The sequence below is a fragment of the Ictalurus punctatus genome, chromosome 7 (genome assembly GCF_001660625.3).
Source record: "Ictalurus punctatus breed USDA103 chromosome 7, Coco_2.0, whole genome shotgun sequence".
Taxonomy (NCBI): Eukaryota; Metazoa; Chordata; class Actinopteri; order Siluriformes; family Ictaluridae; genus Ictalurus; species Ictalurus punctatus.
This window is the reverse complement of record NC_030422.2, coordinates 16,988,853-17,006,203: the sequence shown is the minus strand read 5'-3', so window position 1 is coordinate 17,006,203 and position 17,351 is coordinate 16,988,853. Positions and strand designations below refer to the sequence as shown.

The 17,351-nt window shown below is 36.2% G+C and overlaps 1 protein-coding gene and 1 long non-coding RNA gene across 5 annotated transcripts; one reads left to right on the top strand and one right to left on the bottom strand.

Annotated features, from left to right (window-relative positions):
• Positions 1–1,027: 1,027 nt before the first annotated feature.
• LOC108267801 (uncharacterized) lies at positions 1,028–10,938 on the top strand. Of its 3 annotated transcripts, none has more exons than XR_001813183.3 (3): positions 1,028–1,384; positions 5,306–5,417; positions 10,175–10,938. It is a non-coding gene; the product is annotated as an uncharacterized LOC108267801 (long non-coding RNA). The 3 variants fall into 3 exon arrangements; XR_001813184.3 differs by lacking the exon at positions 1,028–1,384 and adding an exon at positions 4,585–5,044; XR_001813185.3 differs by lacking the exon at positions 1,028–1,384 and adding an exon at positions 4,589–4,993.
• zgc:92664 (uncharacterized protein LOC436695 homolog) lies at positions 9,481–15,024 on the bottom strand. 2 transcript variants are annotated; one of them, XR_001813182.3, is made up of 7 exons: positions 14,755–15,024; positions 14,450–14,544; positions 13,405–13,622; positions 13,172–13,276; positions 11,848–11,987; positions 11,630–11,734; positions 9,481–10,266 (listed from the first exon to the last, which is right to left on the bottom strand). XR_001813182.3 is itself a non-coding variant. In XM_017472228.3 (5 exons), the coding sequence occupies exons 1-5, from the start codon at positions 14,773–14,775 to the stop codon at positions 10,202–10,204; spliced, it is 504 nt and encodes a 167-aa protein (XP_017327717.1). In that variant the 5' UTR covers positions 14,776–15,017; the 3' UTR covers positions 9,481–10,201. The 2 variants fall into 2 exon arrangements, 1 of the variants encoding a protein (XP_017327717.1); XM_017472228.3 differs by lacking the exons at positions 11,630–11,734; positions 11,848–11,987 and having other exon boundaries at positions 14,755–15,017.
• Positions 15,025–17,351: the final 2,327 nt, after the last annotated feature.

Genomic DNA, 17,351 nt, shown 5'->3' with positions numbered 1-17,351 from the left:
ACGTCTCATGCGAGAGGGAGAGAGATTATATATCTGGCTGTTAATTATTTTGCTCAGTGGCCAACAATTAAGGACAAGTTGTACACATATTTAACTGTTATAATTTAAAAGGCTTAAGATTTACATTTGTGAAATAGTTTGCTTTTGTCAGAGATTATTTTTCATGCATATTCCAGTTTCCCACTGTTTTCAAACTGTCGAGGGGAGCCTAAGTGGACCTGAAGGGTTAGAGTCCAGTACAGATTGGTGATTTACCTACTCTAACACTCCCAACCTACTAATGAGCTAATGAGTTGAAGCTGCTGTAATACAGCAGGGAAATAACTAAACTGTGCTGGACTCTGATCATACAGGTCCACAGCTGGGTTCCTGCTCTGAAAACAGACATGCCATTGCCTCCCACCATCACTGTTTCCCTGCTGGTCACTTTATCACTGGCTCCATAAAACTGGAGCAGATCTGGAGTAGACCTCTACTACTGCTCCCAAGTTAATAAAACGTTTGTCATTCAGAGTGAAAACCTTGTGTGCTGCTTTATTTGTCCTGGGATAAAAGAAAAGATCCTGGCCCTTAGTGCTTGATCAAAGATTAAGCGTCATATTAACAGAAATTATGTATAAATGGAAATACCAGCCAATGGAGTTTCTAAGGTTGATAACATTAATACTCCATGTTTCTCTGAAAATCATTTTATATCGTGTTATAGCTGATCACTGATAAGTTAAAACCTTGTTAAAATATTCAATACGTGGTCAAAAAAATAAGACATAATCCTGACCACTGAGAAACTCTGATATCCGGAAAGTGGTGGTTTAAACCATTTAGTAATTTAGCTAACACGACCCCAGTGAGCACAATCCTGATATCCCGTTGCTTGAATATAATGAAAGCTCGCCTGCAGGACGCCATGTTGACCAACAGGGGGCGGCATGTGGAACATCCGTTATTTCCAGTTTGGAAATTCAAAACAAAACCAGCCAGGCCAGTTCCCGACCTGCACCGCGGCAAAAATAAGCGCTGACCTTTTAAAAAAATAACAAAAAAAAATATTTAAAATTTAATAAAGCGAATATTTGCCTACAAGATGCCTGATTTCGTAAAAACTATTTAAAATACAGGTCAGCGAGGCGTCGAAACTAAAAAAATTGTAGAGGAAAAATTTTATTTATTTTTTTTCCCCTCTGTGCCTCGTGTCATCACAGTGTAGAGGTGCTGCGGTGAAGGCTTGGCGCCATTTTCAAACTTCAGAGCCCTAGTGAATGGAACTCTTGTTATGAACAAAATTAATATTATTTTGCGCTTTTAAAATTTTCTTCTAATCCTTCATCATTTTGCACTTTGAAGTGATTATACTCCGAGGACAAGATTTTTTATTTTAAAAAAGGTAAATGAATATATATATTTTTCTATGCTTGTAAGCTCCCCCCCTCAAATACTTTTAATTATTTCGTCTGTTTGTTTCTTCTATAGCTAACAGGTTACTGGGGTTAGTTTCTGAGTAATGCTGACATAGCAGCCTTCAGGTCACTTGGTAATTTCTAGCTAATTGTTGGCGACAGCTGTAAAATTAATCATGTCGATTTTTTTTTCTTTCTTCAAAATATTGCTTGTTGACACACATTAGTTGGGCTAAAGGGTAGAATTAGACATATGTCTAAGTAGAATAGCCTTTGGTTTCTGGTTAAGCTAATGAGTAACCTGTTAGGGAGCTGTGTGTGTGTGTGTGTGTGTGTGACACGGTGCTGGTAGTTTTTCACTGTAGGAGTTTCCTTCACCAGCGCTGTCCAGTTACTCCACTAGTATAACAATAGCACCTGTGTGTCCAGATGTTTTCTAAACGTTATAGTAGGTGTCTGTTGTGATGAACAGAAATCCACAGCTAATCATTGGTGTTGTGTATTCCTATGACGTTATGATAAATAATTGCATTAGTCGATTTCTCTTTTCCTCATGAGACACTCCCTGTTCAGAATTGTTTTTCTCTGACTAGCCATAATAACTATTACAACTGAACACAATATATTTTTTTGGACAACGACAGCATGATTTTAAGCCCCTCCAGTGTCCAGTGACAGTTTGTTCGTTTTGTACACAATTATTCTCTAGTGAATTCCCTCGCCTTTAAACGGGTTTGGTGTGTGTTAGGTTCTTCGTGCACCCGGAGTTCAAACTCCTCCATAAATGTCGTTTTCGTTGTGTCTGTGTCTGCGTTTTCACATTGCAATCTTTTTATTTTATTTATTGATTTTTTTTTAAACAAACAACAAACTGCTTGTGCAAAGACTGGATCACTCTAAGCTAGACTACATGGCTCTGAGCCACTTACTCAGCATTTTTTTCTTTTTGCGACTAACTAAAAAATATATTTCTGTATTATAAAGACTAATAGAGCTCGGCACGTGCGTGGTTTTACAGCCCCACCCACCATCTCAATACCAGATTATGTGCTAATGTATAGTTATATAAACTGTATTTAGGTCCTGTGCTTTTATTTATAATATATAAAAAAAAAATTATTATAATGTTACATTTATTGTTAATCATTTGCTTACATCAGTGCATGGAAGGTATAATTAGTGTTGACATTTCGTGGTGCCTCATAAGGGATCATATAGGTTATGAGCAGAAGAGGCATTAAAGCAAACAACATGCATTAAGGTGATAAAATCGGTCATTTGAAAAAACATAGTTTGTAAAGTGTGATGAGCAGTGTGTGGTGTCTTGCTGTGTGTGTGTGTGAGTGCGTGCAGGAGTATAGGACTCTGATGGTAGACTTTCAGCAGGTTGTTGACTTTGGGAGGGGGACCAGGAGAACACGTAGTGAGTATGCTTGGTTGCTAGTTTGTCAGTAATCTGGCATTCTGGTGCTGGTTTTGGAGAACTGCTCTTTACATTACTGATTAATTCCTTGTCTAGTGAGAATATCACCCAGGAGTTTAATATCTTTGGACTGAGTGGACTTCTACAAATTGCTCCGTTTTATGAATTTTTGTTCTAAGGACTTTCAATATTTGCTTCCCTATTTTTTTTCTTTTCCAAAACTATTCTGTTAAATTCAAATGTCATACACATTTGATGCCCTTTAATTGTTTTTGATGTTAATCTTTATTTTTTCTGTAATTATATTGGCATTATATTAAAATATTGTTAAATATAAACTATTGTGCTGTGAAAAGGAAGTTGGGTGCTATATGAAATTTAGGTTCCTGCTCTTTCATAACCAGAATTTACAGAATTTTTAATTTGGAGTAATTAATTAGCATATTTGGATCACACGTGATGAAACAGTGACACATGTTTTGATTCTCTCTCTCTCTCTCTCTCTCTCTCTCTCTCTCTCTCTCTCTCTCTCTCTTTTTTGTTTGTTTGTTCTTGTCCTGTGTACAACATTTAACCCTCACATTTGGTCATTTTATAGCCCATGAAAATTCACCTGGGGTTTCAGGGTCATTATTTTCCTCTTCATAATGTACTTCATTTTGCTTCAATTTATCACGTTTAATTTTTAACCATGTCTCTCATGTTAGGCCCTGGGCCTGATGCTGTTCTTTCTATGGACTGTTTTTAGTCTTCCTGTTTTTGTATGTGGTTACTGAGGCTTAGTGAGGACATGTTTTGAGCAGAATGAGATGATGCATGAAATGTAAGAAAGTAGATTACTTATTTATATCATTGATTTAAAATTTTAATCAGCACTGCAGCATATTCATAATTTGGTTTTTAATATACATTCATATTTTCATAAAGACTGTTGTCTCTCTCTTTTTTTTTTAATAACATGTAGCTTTCAATCAAAATTACTAATGGGGGGAAAAACCTAAAGTCATTTTTAAACCAACATGGTGTGTGTGGGTAATTATTTTGAATTGCTGAATCTGTTGTGTGCTGATCTTATAAATAGTGATTTAAATCTTATACGCCTGTTTTGGGCACTCTTTCACCAAGTGAGATTGTGACTTTGATTTCTTATGGCTTTTGCTTTTTGGGCATGTATCATTCGCAGAGGTCTTTGTCTTGTCTGGCTGTGTGTGTGTGTGCGCGCGTGTGTGTGCGCATGCAACTGTTCAAGCCCAGTTGTCTTTCTCAGTAAAGCTATCTGTGGAACCAGATCAACATTTTCTCCACTTTTTGTACCTAGTCTCTCGGTCTGTGCATAGCCCACAGTGTCGGGACACACAGCCAAGCTCCATGTTGCGATGAAACTATGAAAAACAATATTAAAAGAAAAAAAATGAAAAAGTTTGGTATCTTCAGGTTATTTTTAGTATTTATTTTATTGTCTTCCCCTGGTTGCACTTGTATTTTTATTTTATTTCATAATTTAGACTTGCATGAATCAAGGCCAGGATTGAACATGTTTTCCTAATACACTCGTGAGAGTTTGGAGATTGTAGTAAAAGTTTTCCTGCATCATGGCAAAAAAATCGCCACAAACACAACACTTTTCTTGTTTCGTTTCCCTCTTTCCCTGTGTTTCTGCAGTCGAGCCTGCTCTCTCTTTTGTTCCCCCCTCCCTCCTTTTCTCTCTGCTGGCTGTGTGAATGCTTTGGCAAGGGTACAAGAAATCAAGCAAGCGAGAGCTGCTAGCACTGGCGCGCTCCACATACGAAGTCCCACAAATTAATTTTTTGCTTGGAAACGGTTAAATCAACACTCCCCAAATTTTACACCCTTTGAAAGAGACCCCAGGGTGACGTACTGATTTTTTTTGGGATTTTTTCAGTCCCCCAAAAATGTTCATTTTAATTGTAGAATGTGATGCCCCGGGAAAAAGGCTACAACCCCTGCTTTTTATGCCTACCAAGTTCCTCAGGCAGCCTCACTAGCTACAGCTAAGCAGAGGCTGCACACTGCATGGACTGCTGGTCTGGAAGGGAATAGGGAGAGAAAAAGGGTTTAGGGGCTGAAAATAGGTGGTGGGGGACAAAAGATTTAGGCACTTATTTTACTCCTGGAACCCCCAGCCTGGAATGGGAGTCCCAATCTTAGACGAGTGGGTGTATTTTTGATCTCAAATTAAGACTTGGAATGCCAATTGATAAGTGTATGTGAGGATTTCTTTCCTTTTTAAAATCTTTTGCCACAAATTTGTTTTAATGGATTTAGCTCTTTTAGTTTATGTTTTTCTTGTTTATATTTAAAGAATTTACATATTTGCATGTTGGAGCCCTTCACTGGTGTCTTTTACCTAGTTTTAAGAAAGATGGTTCTAACTGTCTTAAAATATTTTTTTTGCCTTTTTCAAAACTAAAAGAAGTTAAACCTATTTTAAAGTAATTAATTTAAAGTATTTTTCCCCCTCCAGGTGGAGAATTGACTTCAGAGGACAATTGGTGTTCAGTGAGTTCCTTTTGGGATTATCAGCCACCTTCACCTCTCCTCTGTTGCTCAAGAGGGTGAAGGAAAAAAGGCAGAGGGTAAGTTAGTTTCTTTTCTGTGTCTGCTTCAAAGCTTAACCAAAATGGCCCCTGGTTTGAATGGGTAAGAAAAAGTTAGGCCAGGGTGTGTGAGTGTGGGCTTGCGCTCCCCGTGCTTGCTCGCTCGCTCGCTCTCTCTCTCTCTCTCTCTCTCTCTCTCTCTCTCTCTTTCTTTCTTTCTTTCTTTCTTTCTTTCTTTCTCTCACTCTCTCTCACACTCTCACTCCCCACCTTTTTGCAAACTCTCTATTTTTCTCCCTCTCTCTCTCTCTCTCTCTCTCTCTCTCTCTCTCTCTCTCTCTCTCTCTCTCTCGCATCCTGATCTCCCATTTCTTGTGCTTTATTTGTTGTTTGCTCTTTCTCGGTGAACAGCTGGCAGGAGTAGACAAAAATGAATGCCTTCTTCAGCTGTGCTGACGTGATCATTTGATTGAGACTGCAAATAGTCAGCTCTTTTATCAGATATAACTTAGGCTTCAATCTACAGTCTTTTAGCAATGCTGTAACATTGTTGTGTAGTTATTTTTTATTTATTTTTTTTAAATATTGTTCCTATTTGATCCCTCAAATATATATATATATATATATATATATATATATATATATATATATATATATATATATATATATATATATATATATATATATATATATAAAAAATCCAGCAAAGGCTAGGTTACACTAGATTGTGACAATATGTTTAAGCTTTTTTTTTTTTTTTTTTTTTTTTTACACACTGCACATGTAACACCAAGTGTAATTTCAGTTGTATTTCATTTGATCCTTAGTCATGAGTTTAGAATAGGTTAAAATTAATATTGTGTTATGTGAGAATTATGATTTTCCCTTTTAATTAAGCAGCTGCACAGTGTGTGTGTGTGTGTGTGTGTGTGTGTGTGTGTGTGCTAGTTATTTGTGGTAGGGCCACTTTTTTATGCTAACATTTAGTTTTAATTTTATTAAAGTACAGACATTCAAATTTATTTCAGTAATTATTTCTGATTATCCAGTCACTCAGTAACACTTATTATTCAGAAGATGAATGTCTGTTAGGTTTGTCTCTGTTGATTCACTGTCAAGGTCACACTTTTTAGGATTTTCTTCTATAAATATTCTTTGCTCTGTTCATCTTTTTGAACTTGTTCTTTATACATCACTCTCTGAAGCACTTTCAAGATGTGAAAAAACCCAACTTAATAACAGCTAATTACTTTTCTTTTCCACATTTCACTACGTCCTGGTAAATGTCTTAATTTCTGTATTCCCCCAACCCCCCCCCCCCCCCCCCCCCTTCCAACATGGATTTAAATCTTAGAACTTTTCCCCTCTTTAGTGTTTTTGTATTTTGTATTACTTTATACTTTTGATGTTTCTTTCTTTAGTGAAGTCTATTAATTAAATAAAATTATATATTTTAAAAAATTCCTCTTCACCCTTCTTTATGAGGTGACAGGATCAGATATAATTTAATAAAGTAACAGTGTGAATGGCACAAGAGGAATAAATTATGATTAAAATCAGCGGTAGGCATTATAACAAAAATTCATGATACTCGAAGTCATTTCTGCGATACACAATATGTATCTTGATAATTAGGTTTGCTAATTGCCAGAAAAAGAGTGGTATTCCATTTACTTATCAATGCTTAAAACCCCAAGTTTGATGATACTTGTTTAAGGCCTACAAAAATAAATGAATCTGAAATGGAGATACATTCTACAATTTACATTTACAATTGTAAAGATTCAGTACAAAATTTTTACATTAAATCAGCTGCTCAGATTGTAATTATTTAATTAACAGCTCCAATTAACACTGCATTTAAAAACATTAGATTTGAAAACATTTCAGAGATTTGCTATTCTGTTCTTATTTTTCCTTTTATAGACACAATTTTGTGGTCTAACCTTTTAATAAACATTGTTTTCTTCTTGTTCATGTCCACCATTTTGTTTTGTTTTTTATTTTCATCGTCCTCTCTGACTACATTTTTTAAGACACTTGTACAGTTTAAAAGGCTGTTATTAGTATGGCATGAAAATATTCAGCCTTTTATATGGTCTTTTTTTTTAAATATATAATCTAGGGCATGATTTCCTATTAAATGCTAAATATTAAATCTAGTGCCCATTTCATATAAAATGCTTATTTTTTTCTTTAGTAAAGCAGATATGTTTAAAACCCAGAATTTTTTCTGTGTACCTCATAATACATTACTCTACAGTGGAGCTGATATTGTAACGCTTCAGATAAAGAAACAAAAATAAACAGCGATGCTGATTAATATAGGCTGCTCTTTCTTGAAATAAGGTCTGCTTTTTTCCGGATGTTTTAAAGGAGTGTCCTCATCTCCCTCGACCCTCACAAACAAGCCAGAGAGCTCTGTAGCAGCACATCATGGTTTGTAGGTTCCTAGGTTGATTTCCAGATCATTGTGTGCTGTTACTGGGAACACTGGTGATTCGGCAACTAACAACATTTGCATATTCTCCACTGCCTGCACGGATGCGTAACTGTGTGACTTCTTTTTAAATATTAGCCACATCACAGTGGCTTGATATTCTAGGTAGTGCAGGGCATTATAGAGATAAGATTATCACATCGATCCTAATTTGCACTGGCTTCTTGACCAGAGCAAATTGTATTTTGCTAAATAACACAGGATGATTTAATGATTATGTAACTGTTCACGTTTCATCTTTCTCTAAAGGAAATATCTATATTCTATATACTCCTAGTATTCTAGGAAATTTGTGATAAGATGACTAGATTTATACCAGTGTGCATTTCCGCTTACACCTTTTTACTAGAGTGGTACAAGGAACGAATCCTTTGTGCATCTCTCTTGTTCTGTTGCTTCTCCAGACCACACACTCATGACGGCAGCTTTGTTTCTGTGTGCCTGACATTAGCAGCACATCAATATTGGCAGCTGCCCTCTCCCTGGGTTGCCAGTATGTTTTGTGCTGCTCCTGTCAGACAGACACACCCTTCATCTCTAGAATGCAGATCGACAGAACAAATGTCCTTGAAGGCTGATGCGTGGTGTATTTTATTCACCTGTATGTAGTCTCAATATTATAAATCATTTAGATACTATCAATTAATAATGAAACAGACTTAACAACTTCTGTTTACATTTGCACTTGTAATAAAACAACTCATTGCATAAATAGCAAGAAATAAAATGTATATTAAAACTTTGAAGTTTAATTTGATTTACACACAATGTGAATTCCATGGTTATGTAATGGTCACTTAGATAATTACACTATGTAGTAGATATGTAAATTGGATTTTCATGGCAAATTACGAGAGATTTTGAAATGATGTCCATTTCCTTGTATGTATAAGCCATGGATCTGTGTGGACATTCAATAATTAATCACTGATGTTTCTGTATAACTGACATTTTAAAGCCAGAAAGTGTTTAGAGCACTTTGTTGTCTGTCATTCAACATTTGTCATACAGCTGCATTTAGCAAGGACTGCGGTTGCTGGTTTATTGTATTGGGTTATCAGGGGCACTCATAGCTGGAATACTTAGAGCTCAGTGGGCTAGGATAAATTGAGTTTATGTATATGTGACAGCAACGATTTGTGTGAAGAGACAGTTTTACACTGCACATGATCTGGATCTACACTTGAATTCATAATTTGGTCCCCAAAATTGAGAATTTTCTCTCACTTTTCTTTTTAATAAGGAACATTTCTTTGGATATAAAGGTGGTTAAAAGGATATCAAAGTCCTTTGTAAATATTGTTTTGCATTTGGGCTTACCAAATCAAGTATAATTTAGAACACACTGTGACACAAGCCACAAAAATACTTAAGTAGGAAGTTTATTAAAGTTCCCCACTGGCTTCTCTGAAGAAGGTATAGATACCCTTTTTTTTTTTTTTTTTTTTAACACAATCAATTCATGTACATTACTTGATGTTTTACACCAGACCAGTGTTTAAAAGTGCTGTCACAGAATATCTATTCAGGAATAAATAGGCTTGTAGTTATGTTAAATTGCTCATGTATAATTTATCAGAAACAAAATTACTGACAGGGTCCCCTGTGAATAAAGGTTAGACCGATCGAACAAAAAGTGAATAACATTTTAAAACTAACAAAAATGTAAAACTTTTTCACAAATAGTTATTTCAGTTTGTATTAGTCCTTTGAAACATGCAGTGGTGACCTTAGGCAAACAAATAATCAAGCAAAAAGTAAACAAGTGTTGTGTTGCACTCAGTCATGTGTAGAATGCATGCAGATTTCTGACAATCTGACAAAACGGACTAACTCCAATTAGCACTTACATAAGCGGACACCAGGACAAACGGTACAGGAAAATAGCATTATCATGTATTCACACACTTCACATATCTTCACAGGGGAACAGATTCCCAATATAACAAAAATTAATGCATTAAAGTGGTATCTTTATTTACATGAGACCAACGTATAAAATTATTTTAAATGAATTTATAAGACAATTATCTTAAGCATCGATGTCATATGACAAATTGTTTGTAAGGCATTGCTGACCTGTTTTAGACCATTTTCAAACAGACCAAAAGAATGACTACAAAACAAAACAAGCTGCCTTACAAATTTGACTTTGCACGAAAACTGTTTTAGAATCCATCTATATAGTAGAAACCAACAAGACCGGGTCCTGGACTGGGCTGTTTTTTTGTTTTTGTTTTTTTTGCAAAGGTTCAGCCCAGTCTGATGTAATGTTCATTTTTTTTTTTCTTTACAGTTTATGGTTGTGAGCAGCAAGCCAGGTTCAGCGGGACAGGAGAGGCAGGTCACTGGAGTTCATGATGAGACTTGAGTCAAGATTCAGACTTTCTGTAAGACAAATAAATGTGGAAAAAAATATAACACTATATATATATGATTTGAAAATGTTCATGAAACATAAATTTCTCCAATTCTGAGAGGTACATGGAATTTATTTTACAGTTAAAGGGGTCACTGGCTAGAAAATGTTTGAGAACCACTAAACTTAGAAGACCACAGTCTGGGTGCAAGACTCACCAAAGTATTTCAGTGGATCAAATCAAGAACTCAAAAAAATACTGTAGCAAAACTGATCAACGAGTAAATGAGGGGGGGAAATGGGCACAGACTTTCATTGATTTTCTTATTTTTAGTTTATTTTTTACCTCCATGGTCTAAGAGAGGAGATGAAAACAGAAAAGAGGAATGAAAAGACAGTGAAGTATGTGTTTATTCTCTCAGCACAAATTCAAAACTGAGGTCTCATCTGTTTAGAGTCTGTAGCATTAGTTAAAGTGCACCTATTATGCTTTTTCAGATATTACCTTTCATGTAGTGTGTTATATAGCTGTTTGTAGGGCTGCAACTAACGATTATTTTGATAATCAATTAATCTGTTGATTGTTTCTTCGATGGATTAAACTGCCACTTTTTATTTTCTGTATTTTTTCGGAATTTTTTCACATTCTGGCCAATCTTGTCCTTCAAACATTGTGCAAATTAAAGGCTATGAAAAAGGTATTCAATGTATCCATGTGGGCTATGCTATACATTGTGCAAAGGATTAAAAAAAAGTATTACATTTTATATTTTGAAAACAACAACAAAAAAAACCCAAATGATTGTCCACAAGCTTTAAAGCAGTTAAAATCACTATATTAAAAATTCTAAAAATTTGAAACAAAAGCACAAAGTGTTCATTGGTAAGAGTTTGAATGTTCTGCAGTAACACACACACTCATTTGTAACACTGTAACATGTTACTTTATTCTGTAAATGTATGACACTTCTTACAATTACATGTTATAACCCCATTACAATTACTGCTGTTATAAAAAACAATTAGTTTTGTTTATAAATATAGCATCAAACAACATTTGATCAAAATGAATAATATATAGTTATTGTGCTTCCTTTCTATTGTGCGCTGTTTGACATGCATGTGTGGACTCGTGCTCATTCAGTGAAGTTTAATGGAGACTCCCTTGCTGTCAGGACGAGGCTTTATGTAAAATGGAAATACTGGCATGAATTTCTAACATTTACAGATAAGGATATAAAGGTAAAAATGTATTTTCTGCATTGAAGAAAACCTGTCTGGAACACATTAAACAGCACATGCATCTGTCGCAGCATCTGACACTACATGCCTCGTTAATACACTTACGAGTTTGTTTGAAGCACTTAATATAAAACATGTGTTTTGGACAACCTGGATAGTGCACTTTTCCTGCAGCAGCTCACTCTGTGACCTCCGCTGTTTTTCAGATGTGGTTTCTTCATAGAAATGCTTTTTCACCAATGTGAAGTGACATCACTAATGAAATTCACAAAAATTCAGCAAAGTTTCAAAAATCAAAATGCACAACAAATTGAGTTATTGACTCCCAAAAGAAAGAACCGATTCTGAACAGCTGAAACAAGACTTACTTCCTGTACAAAACTACGTTGGTTTGTAACAAAAACCCCGCCTCTGGTCTTCATTGGCTGCTTGTGAACAAGGTGTACTCTGACCCGCCCTCAAACACTACAGTTCCTGTTGTCGCCATGTCTAGAAGACGTTTTCTGTGCTGCCAAATCAAAATCACTTTGCATAAATTACCAAGGGATGAGGATGTAAAGCATCAGTGGTTAGAGTTCATTTTTAAAACAATACCACAGCAGTTCAACTCCGACTTTTGTTTGTGTTCCCGTCGTTTCACTGGACAACTGATTCTCCAATCTAGCTGAAGTCAACGCGAGATTTACAAAACAATTATTCATTAAAGATGGGGCTGTACCCACTTTATTCAGACCTTCTTGCGCCTCTGGATCACAATCTGTAAGTATGATCAATTATATATGTATAGATGTTTTCTATCGAGTGTTCCAAATGTGTAGTTTTGTGTTGTATACTGTACATGTACAGCCAGTGCACAGTTTTAAGCCTGTTAGCTGTTGGCCTCTGCTAAATGTCTCTCTCACGATATTGCCAAACTACATATAAACCCAACAATGAGAAATGTCCTGTTCTTGTCGTGTTTGCAATGGTGGTTCGGGTTGATCTGCCGACATATCGCTATCGGACTCGGGCTCAAATTGATAAGGTAAAACGACAACATTATTACTGAGCTGAAATTCAGATATTATAATTGCCGCTTCCTTTCCGACATGTGCTGTATGCGGTAGACCAATCACAACCGACTGGGACATCGGAGCAGAGTAGGCTCTCTGAAAGAAGGAGTTTAGAGTGTACGGATCCTTGAACGATTCGTTTGTGACACTGTGAAAAAGAGGTGATGCTGCAGTGTCACAATGATGCTGCATAAATTATGAGAAAATTAAAGTGATTTTTGACCTTGGAGGCATGCAAACCTATTGTACGAGACCTCAAACAAAATTAGGCGTTTATCTAGCATAATAGGTGCACTTTATAAGAGGTAAAGTGAAGTGCCATTGCAAACTTCAAAATAATGTTTTTTAATTTTATATATATATATATATATATATATATATATATATATATATATATATATATATATATATATATATATATATATATATATATATATATTAGAGAGAGAGCTATGAACAAATCAGTAATGGTTTAGAATGAAAAGGTAACTGATACTATTCAGTCATGTTAGTGGCTTAGTAAGAAAGGAATTTGTATGTAGCTGGACCTTCACAAATTTTTGTTAAATACTCTTGCTTTAGGAGGTTATAATCCTTACTATAGGAAATCATTGAGCAACTTTGTATTATATTTATGTACCTTGATCAAAGTTGAGCTTTTTTGTCGCAGAGCTGTCACCGAGTCCCTCGATGTCCACAAGATCGCTGTTCACATCTGAATCATTCAGAGCACTGAGAGTGACATCTGTGAGATGTACAAATAATGTAATGAATTTTGATGACATGAATATAATCATAGCACATGTCCTTAATGAGAAGAGATTGAGATTCCCCACATGAAAATCCTGAAATGCCTTAAATGGTGATGCTCACCTGCTGTTTTGGGCTTCTTACAGGCTGAGCCTGTAGAAGGACCCTGTAAGCCTGTCGTAACCATGACCTGAGATGTTGGCACAGCTATGACTGTGGGTGGTGGAGGGGGAGCCATGGCAACTGGGACCTTCTTCGTACTTTTCTTTGGTGACTCAGAAGACAAAGGAACTCCGCTGTCTTCATAAAGCTTCCGTTTGACCGTGGTCTTGATTTGTGCCCTAACCATAGGATGTTCACTTAAAATTAACTTTTACATCTGTTGGCACAAGGCCATCTTGGATTACAAACATAAAGCAAAAGAACAACTGAACAACAAATACAGCCGATCTGCTTTGTTTCTCTTGAATTTTCACAAAGCGTATACAAGTTTCAAGAAAGAGCTCCTCTCACATTTCCATTCAGACCTTGATCATATATTACTACTAAGATAAGCCTACATCCTGATACAAGAGTGGTCAGACCCAGCATAGGAAGTAAGGCAAAGTAGAGAGACCTGATGGCTTACACTGTGCGCTTCTTGATGACAGAGCTGAGCGAGTTCAAGTCGTCACCAAAACTTAACAGCTGATCAGAGCATCTCAATCTCTGTGTCCGTCCATTTAGCTCTGCAAGTAGAGACCGCAACCAGGGAACAGGCCCCATGGTGTGACTATACTTCAGGCTAACTAAAATTGGTCTAGGTCTCAAGTCTAATGAAATGCACACGTTGTTGTTATAATTATTATTATTATTATTATTATTATTATTATTATTGAGTCTGGATTGTCTGTTTGCATGGTCTTTGGAAAAATTCAAGAGAAATTAAAAAAAAAGAAAAGAAAAAAAACTTCAAGTCTAATAAAATAAATTACTGGTAGCTTTTACAAATTCACAGAGAATGTGTAATATAAAACATCCCTGTTCAAGAAATGTATTCGTAGTAAAACAGTGAAGAGCACCACACGTGTTTCTCCAAAGAAACAGGTTTTCTTGTGACGCATCACCAATTCACAACAATAAACAGTCGTCAGGGAGCAGCAGTGCCTCCACCTTCAGCACTACTCACCCTGCTGGACTCGAGTCCGCCACCGGGTGCAGCTGCATGGTGAGCTCCCCTAGTTTAGTAAAAGCAGCGCCTGCTGCAGAGAAGATCTCACCAACCTGTGGATATACACAATAAGGATATAGAAAAGTCAGCTTAGAATAGATCTACGTGTACACGAGTGGGCGATCTATAATTATCATCAGTAGAAATCAGGCTGAACAAAGAATGTATCAGAGGTCTATTAAAAAGATCAATCAGTCTATAATATTATACGGACATTCAGTTACATTGCATTAAACCAGCGCTGATTGGGCTGTAGTAACTACCTTTGTTGATGCCGAGGTCATTGTTCTGTCTGATCTTAACCAGCTGACTTTGTTGCTAACAGATTCAGCGAAACAGCGCTTCCGGGTTAGTTAACTTAAATGCCACTGACGTTTCTGAAACAAACAGTCGGTTTTTACTTTTCTTCTACATTAAATAAAATAATGTTTTGAACTAAATAATGGTATTAGTGCGCCATAAAGGTTCCGCGTTTGTTCGCCGTTGTTCATTGGTCAAAATTATACCGCAGTCTGTGATTGGTCAAGTCTTTTCAGCTGTTCAAAACGATCAACATTGCGCCAAATTTGCGCAGCAGATGAGATTTCTTTCTACCACTTCTTCGGTCAGGCGATAGCCCAGGACGAGGGTTAGAAACCAGCGGTGTGCTTGTTTTTGGGTTGGTGATGTGTGCAGGTCTATTTAATATTACATGCCATTTTCAGTACTACACAATAAAAATAAAAACAAAGTAGTAGTCCCCCGGCATTTAAATAAATCTGGTTTTCTTCAAGAAGCGATCTTTGAAAACAATATTTGAATTTGACATTTTATTTTACTTCCGCGAGTGCAAAGTGCCATCTGCAGGACAAAAGCGGCACTACAACATGCTGTTTCTACACATTTAATCCACAAAGCCGTATATACAATGATGAATCTCATACTAGATTTTAATTATATTATTTTGGAAATTAATTAGTGTCGAAAACACTATATATGGTGTTTATATATTTGAATACATCATACAAAATGTATATTTCTAAATTTTTCATTAAAGCCACAATCAGAACAACATAGTGGCAGCTCTGGCTTCTTCATTTTATTAAAGCAGTTGCCTTTTATTAGGAATAAACCCATTCAATTCAAGTGAACAGTCAAACTGGCTAATAGCTTTAAGCACTTAATCATGAATAGTTTTATTTTAATGGTAGGTAACATGATTTCCACCACTCTAACAAAATGTTTAAATAAATAAATAAATCACCCCAGACACCTGGCACCCCCTGTTAATGGATCCATTCAGGTCTCCGCAACCCCACTATGAGAACCATGTGACTCCAAACCATTTGAGAGAAGCTACTGAAATACCCCGAGTTCCTGAATGCAAGAACCATCAGTTACATGAAATGGCAGTTTCACAAGGACTTTGTAGGTAATAGAGACCTGCATAAGGTTTTATCATTATTTTGTGAACTACTTACTTTAATTGTAATAATAATAATATCAATAATAATAATTATCATTATTAGAATGAGACAGGATTGGCAGTTTGCATGGTTTTGTTCATTTATTTACTTGTGCAAGGGCTGCACAATTTGTGTTGAAATGCAACAAAATGGGTTACACAATCCAGGGTGATTGCACTGTTGGTGAAGATGGATAAAACAGTTTATGAAAAATGTCTTTGTGATTATGTAATGTGACAGACATGGGGACAGTTTCAGTGTATGCTTTTATTAATAATAATGACTGGCAAACACAAACATATCCGAATCACAGTATCAATGGCAAAATCCAGGATCATGCGATCATGGTCAAGTGATGTATAGACAGGTAATCAGAGGACAAGACTAAGATCAGGAAATGAGAAAACAAACAAGGGTCAAAACCAGAAAAAGAAAAGATGAAATAAAGACTTGGTATGTCAGATACGTGAACAGAGTTGATCAAATACGTTGCAAAGTGTCTGTGTTGTGAACGTGTTTATGCAGGGTGGTGGTGATTGCATCCAGTTAGGTATGTGTGATTAGTAATCAGGTGAACTTGATCGTGTGAATTGGGAGTTGGAGTTAATGGTGGCCATGTTTGTAGTTTGAGACAGGGATTCCCAAACTTTTCCAGGGCAAGGCCCCCCAAATGGTATTAATATTTGACTGAGGCCCCGCTTTTGCAAGATGTCTTTAAAACACATTAAAAATACAGACTTCTGAATATACCCCCCCCCCCCTTTAAATTAATAATTACATCTTACATCTTTACATTACATTACATTAGGAATTGATTGTGTGTGTGTGTGTGTGTGTGTGTGTGTGTGTGTGTGTGTGTGTGTGTGTGGTTTTCTGAAAAAAAAAAAGTTAAAAAAAAAAAAATCATGTATTTATTTATTTTTCACACCAAATTGTTGAGGCCCTCCGCGCGCCCCCTGGCGGCCCACAAGGGGGCCGCAGCCCCGACTTTGAAAACCACTGGTTTGAGGTACACTCTGGGAAATGGAGTCAGATGCCAAACTCAGCGTTGATGACAGATTAATTAGCTTGGTTAGGGGGTTTCCTTGAAATCTGAGATAGATCATTAATGGCAATGACATTTTTCCTAACCTTTTTCTTAAAACCCAGTTTTACCACGTGTACCAACAATTCTGGAGCTAACTGAATGTGTTTAGTGAGCACAAATATGAGTTACTTAGCCTTACAGGATCATAGCTTTTGTCAAGTGCAGTATTTATTGTAAGAATTTTTGCTGGTTAAGTATGCATTCATTTGTTTTTGATGATGTAGCAATGACCTTTATTGTAGATGAGATGTGTGTTTGCGGTTGTGTCTTTGCATTTTCTTTTAATGAAATGATTGTAGACTCTTGACAGAGTGGATTTTACAGCTTT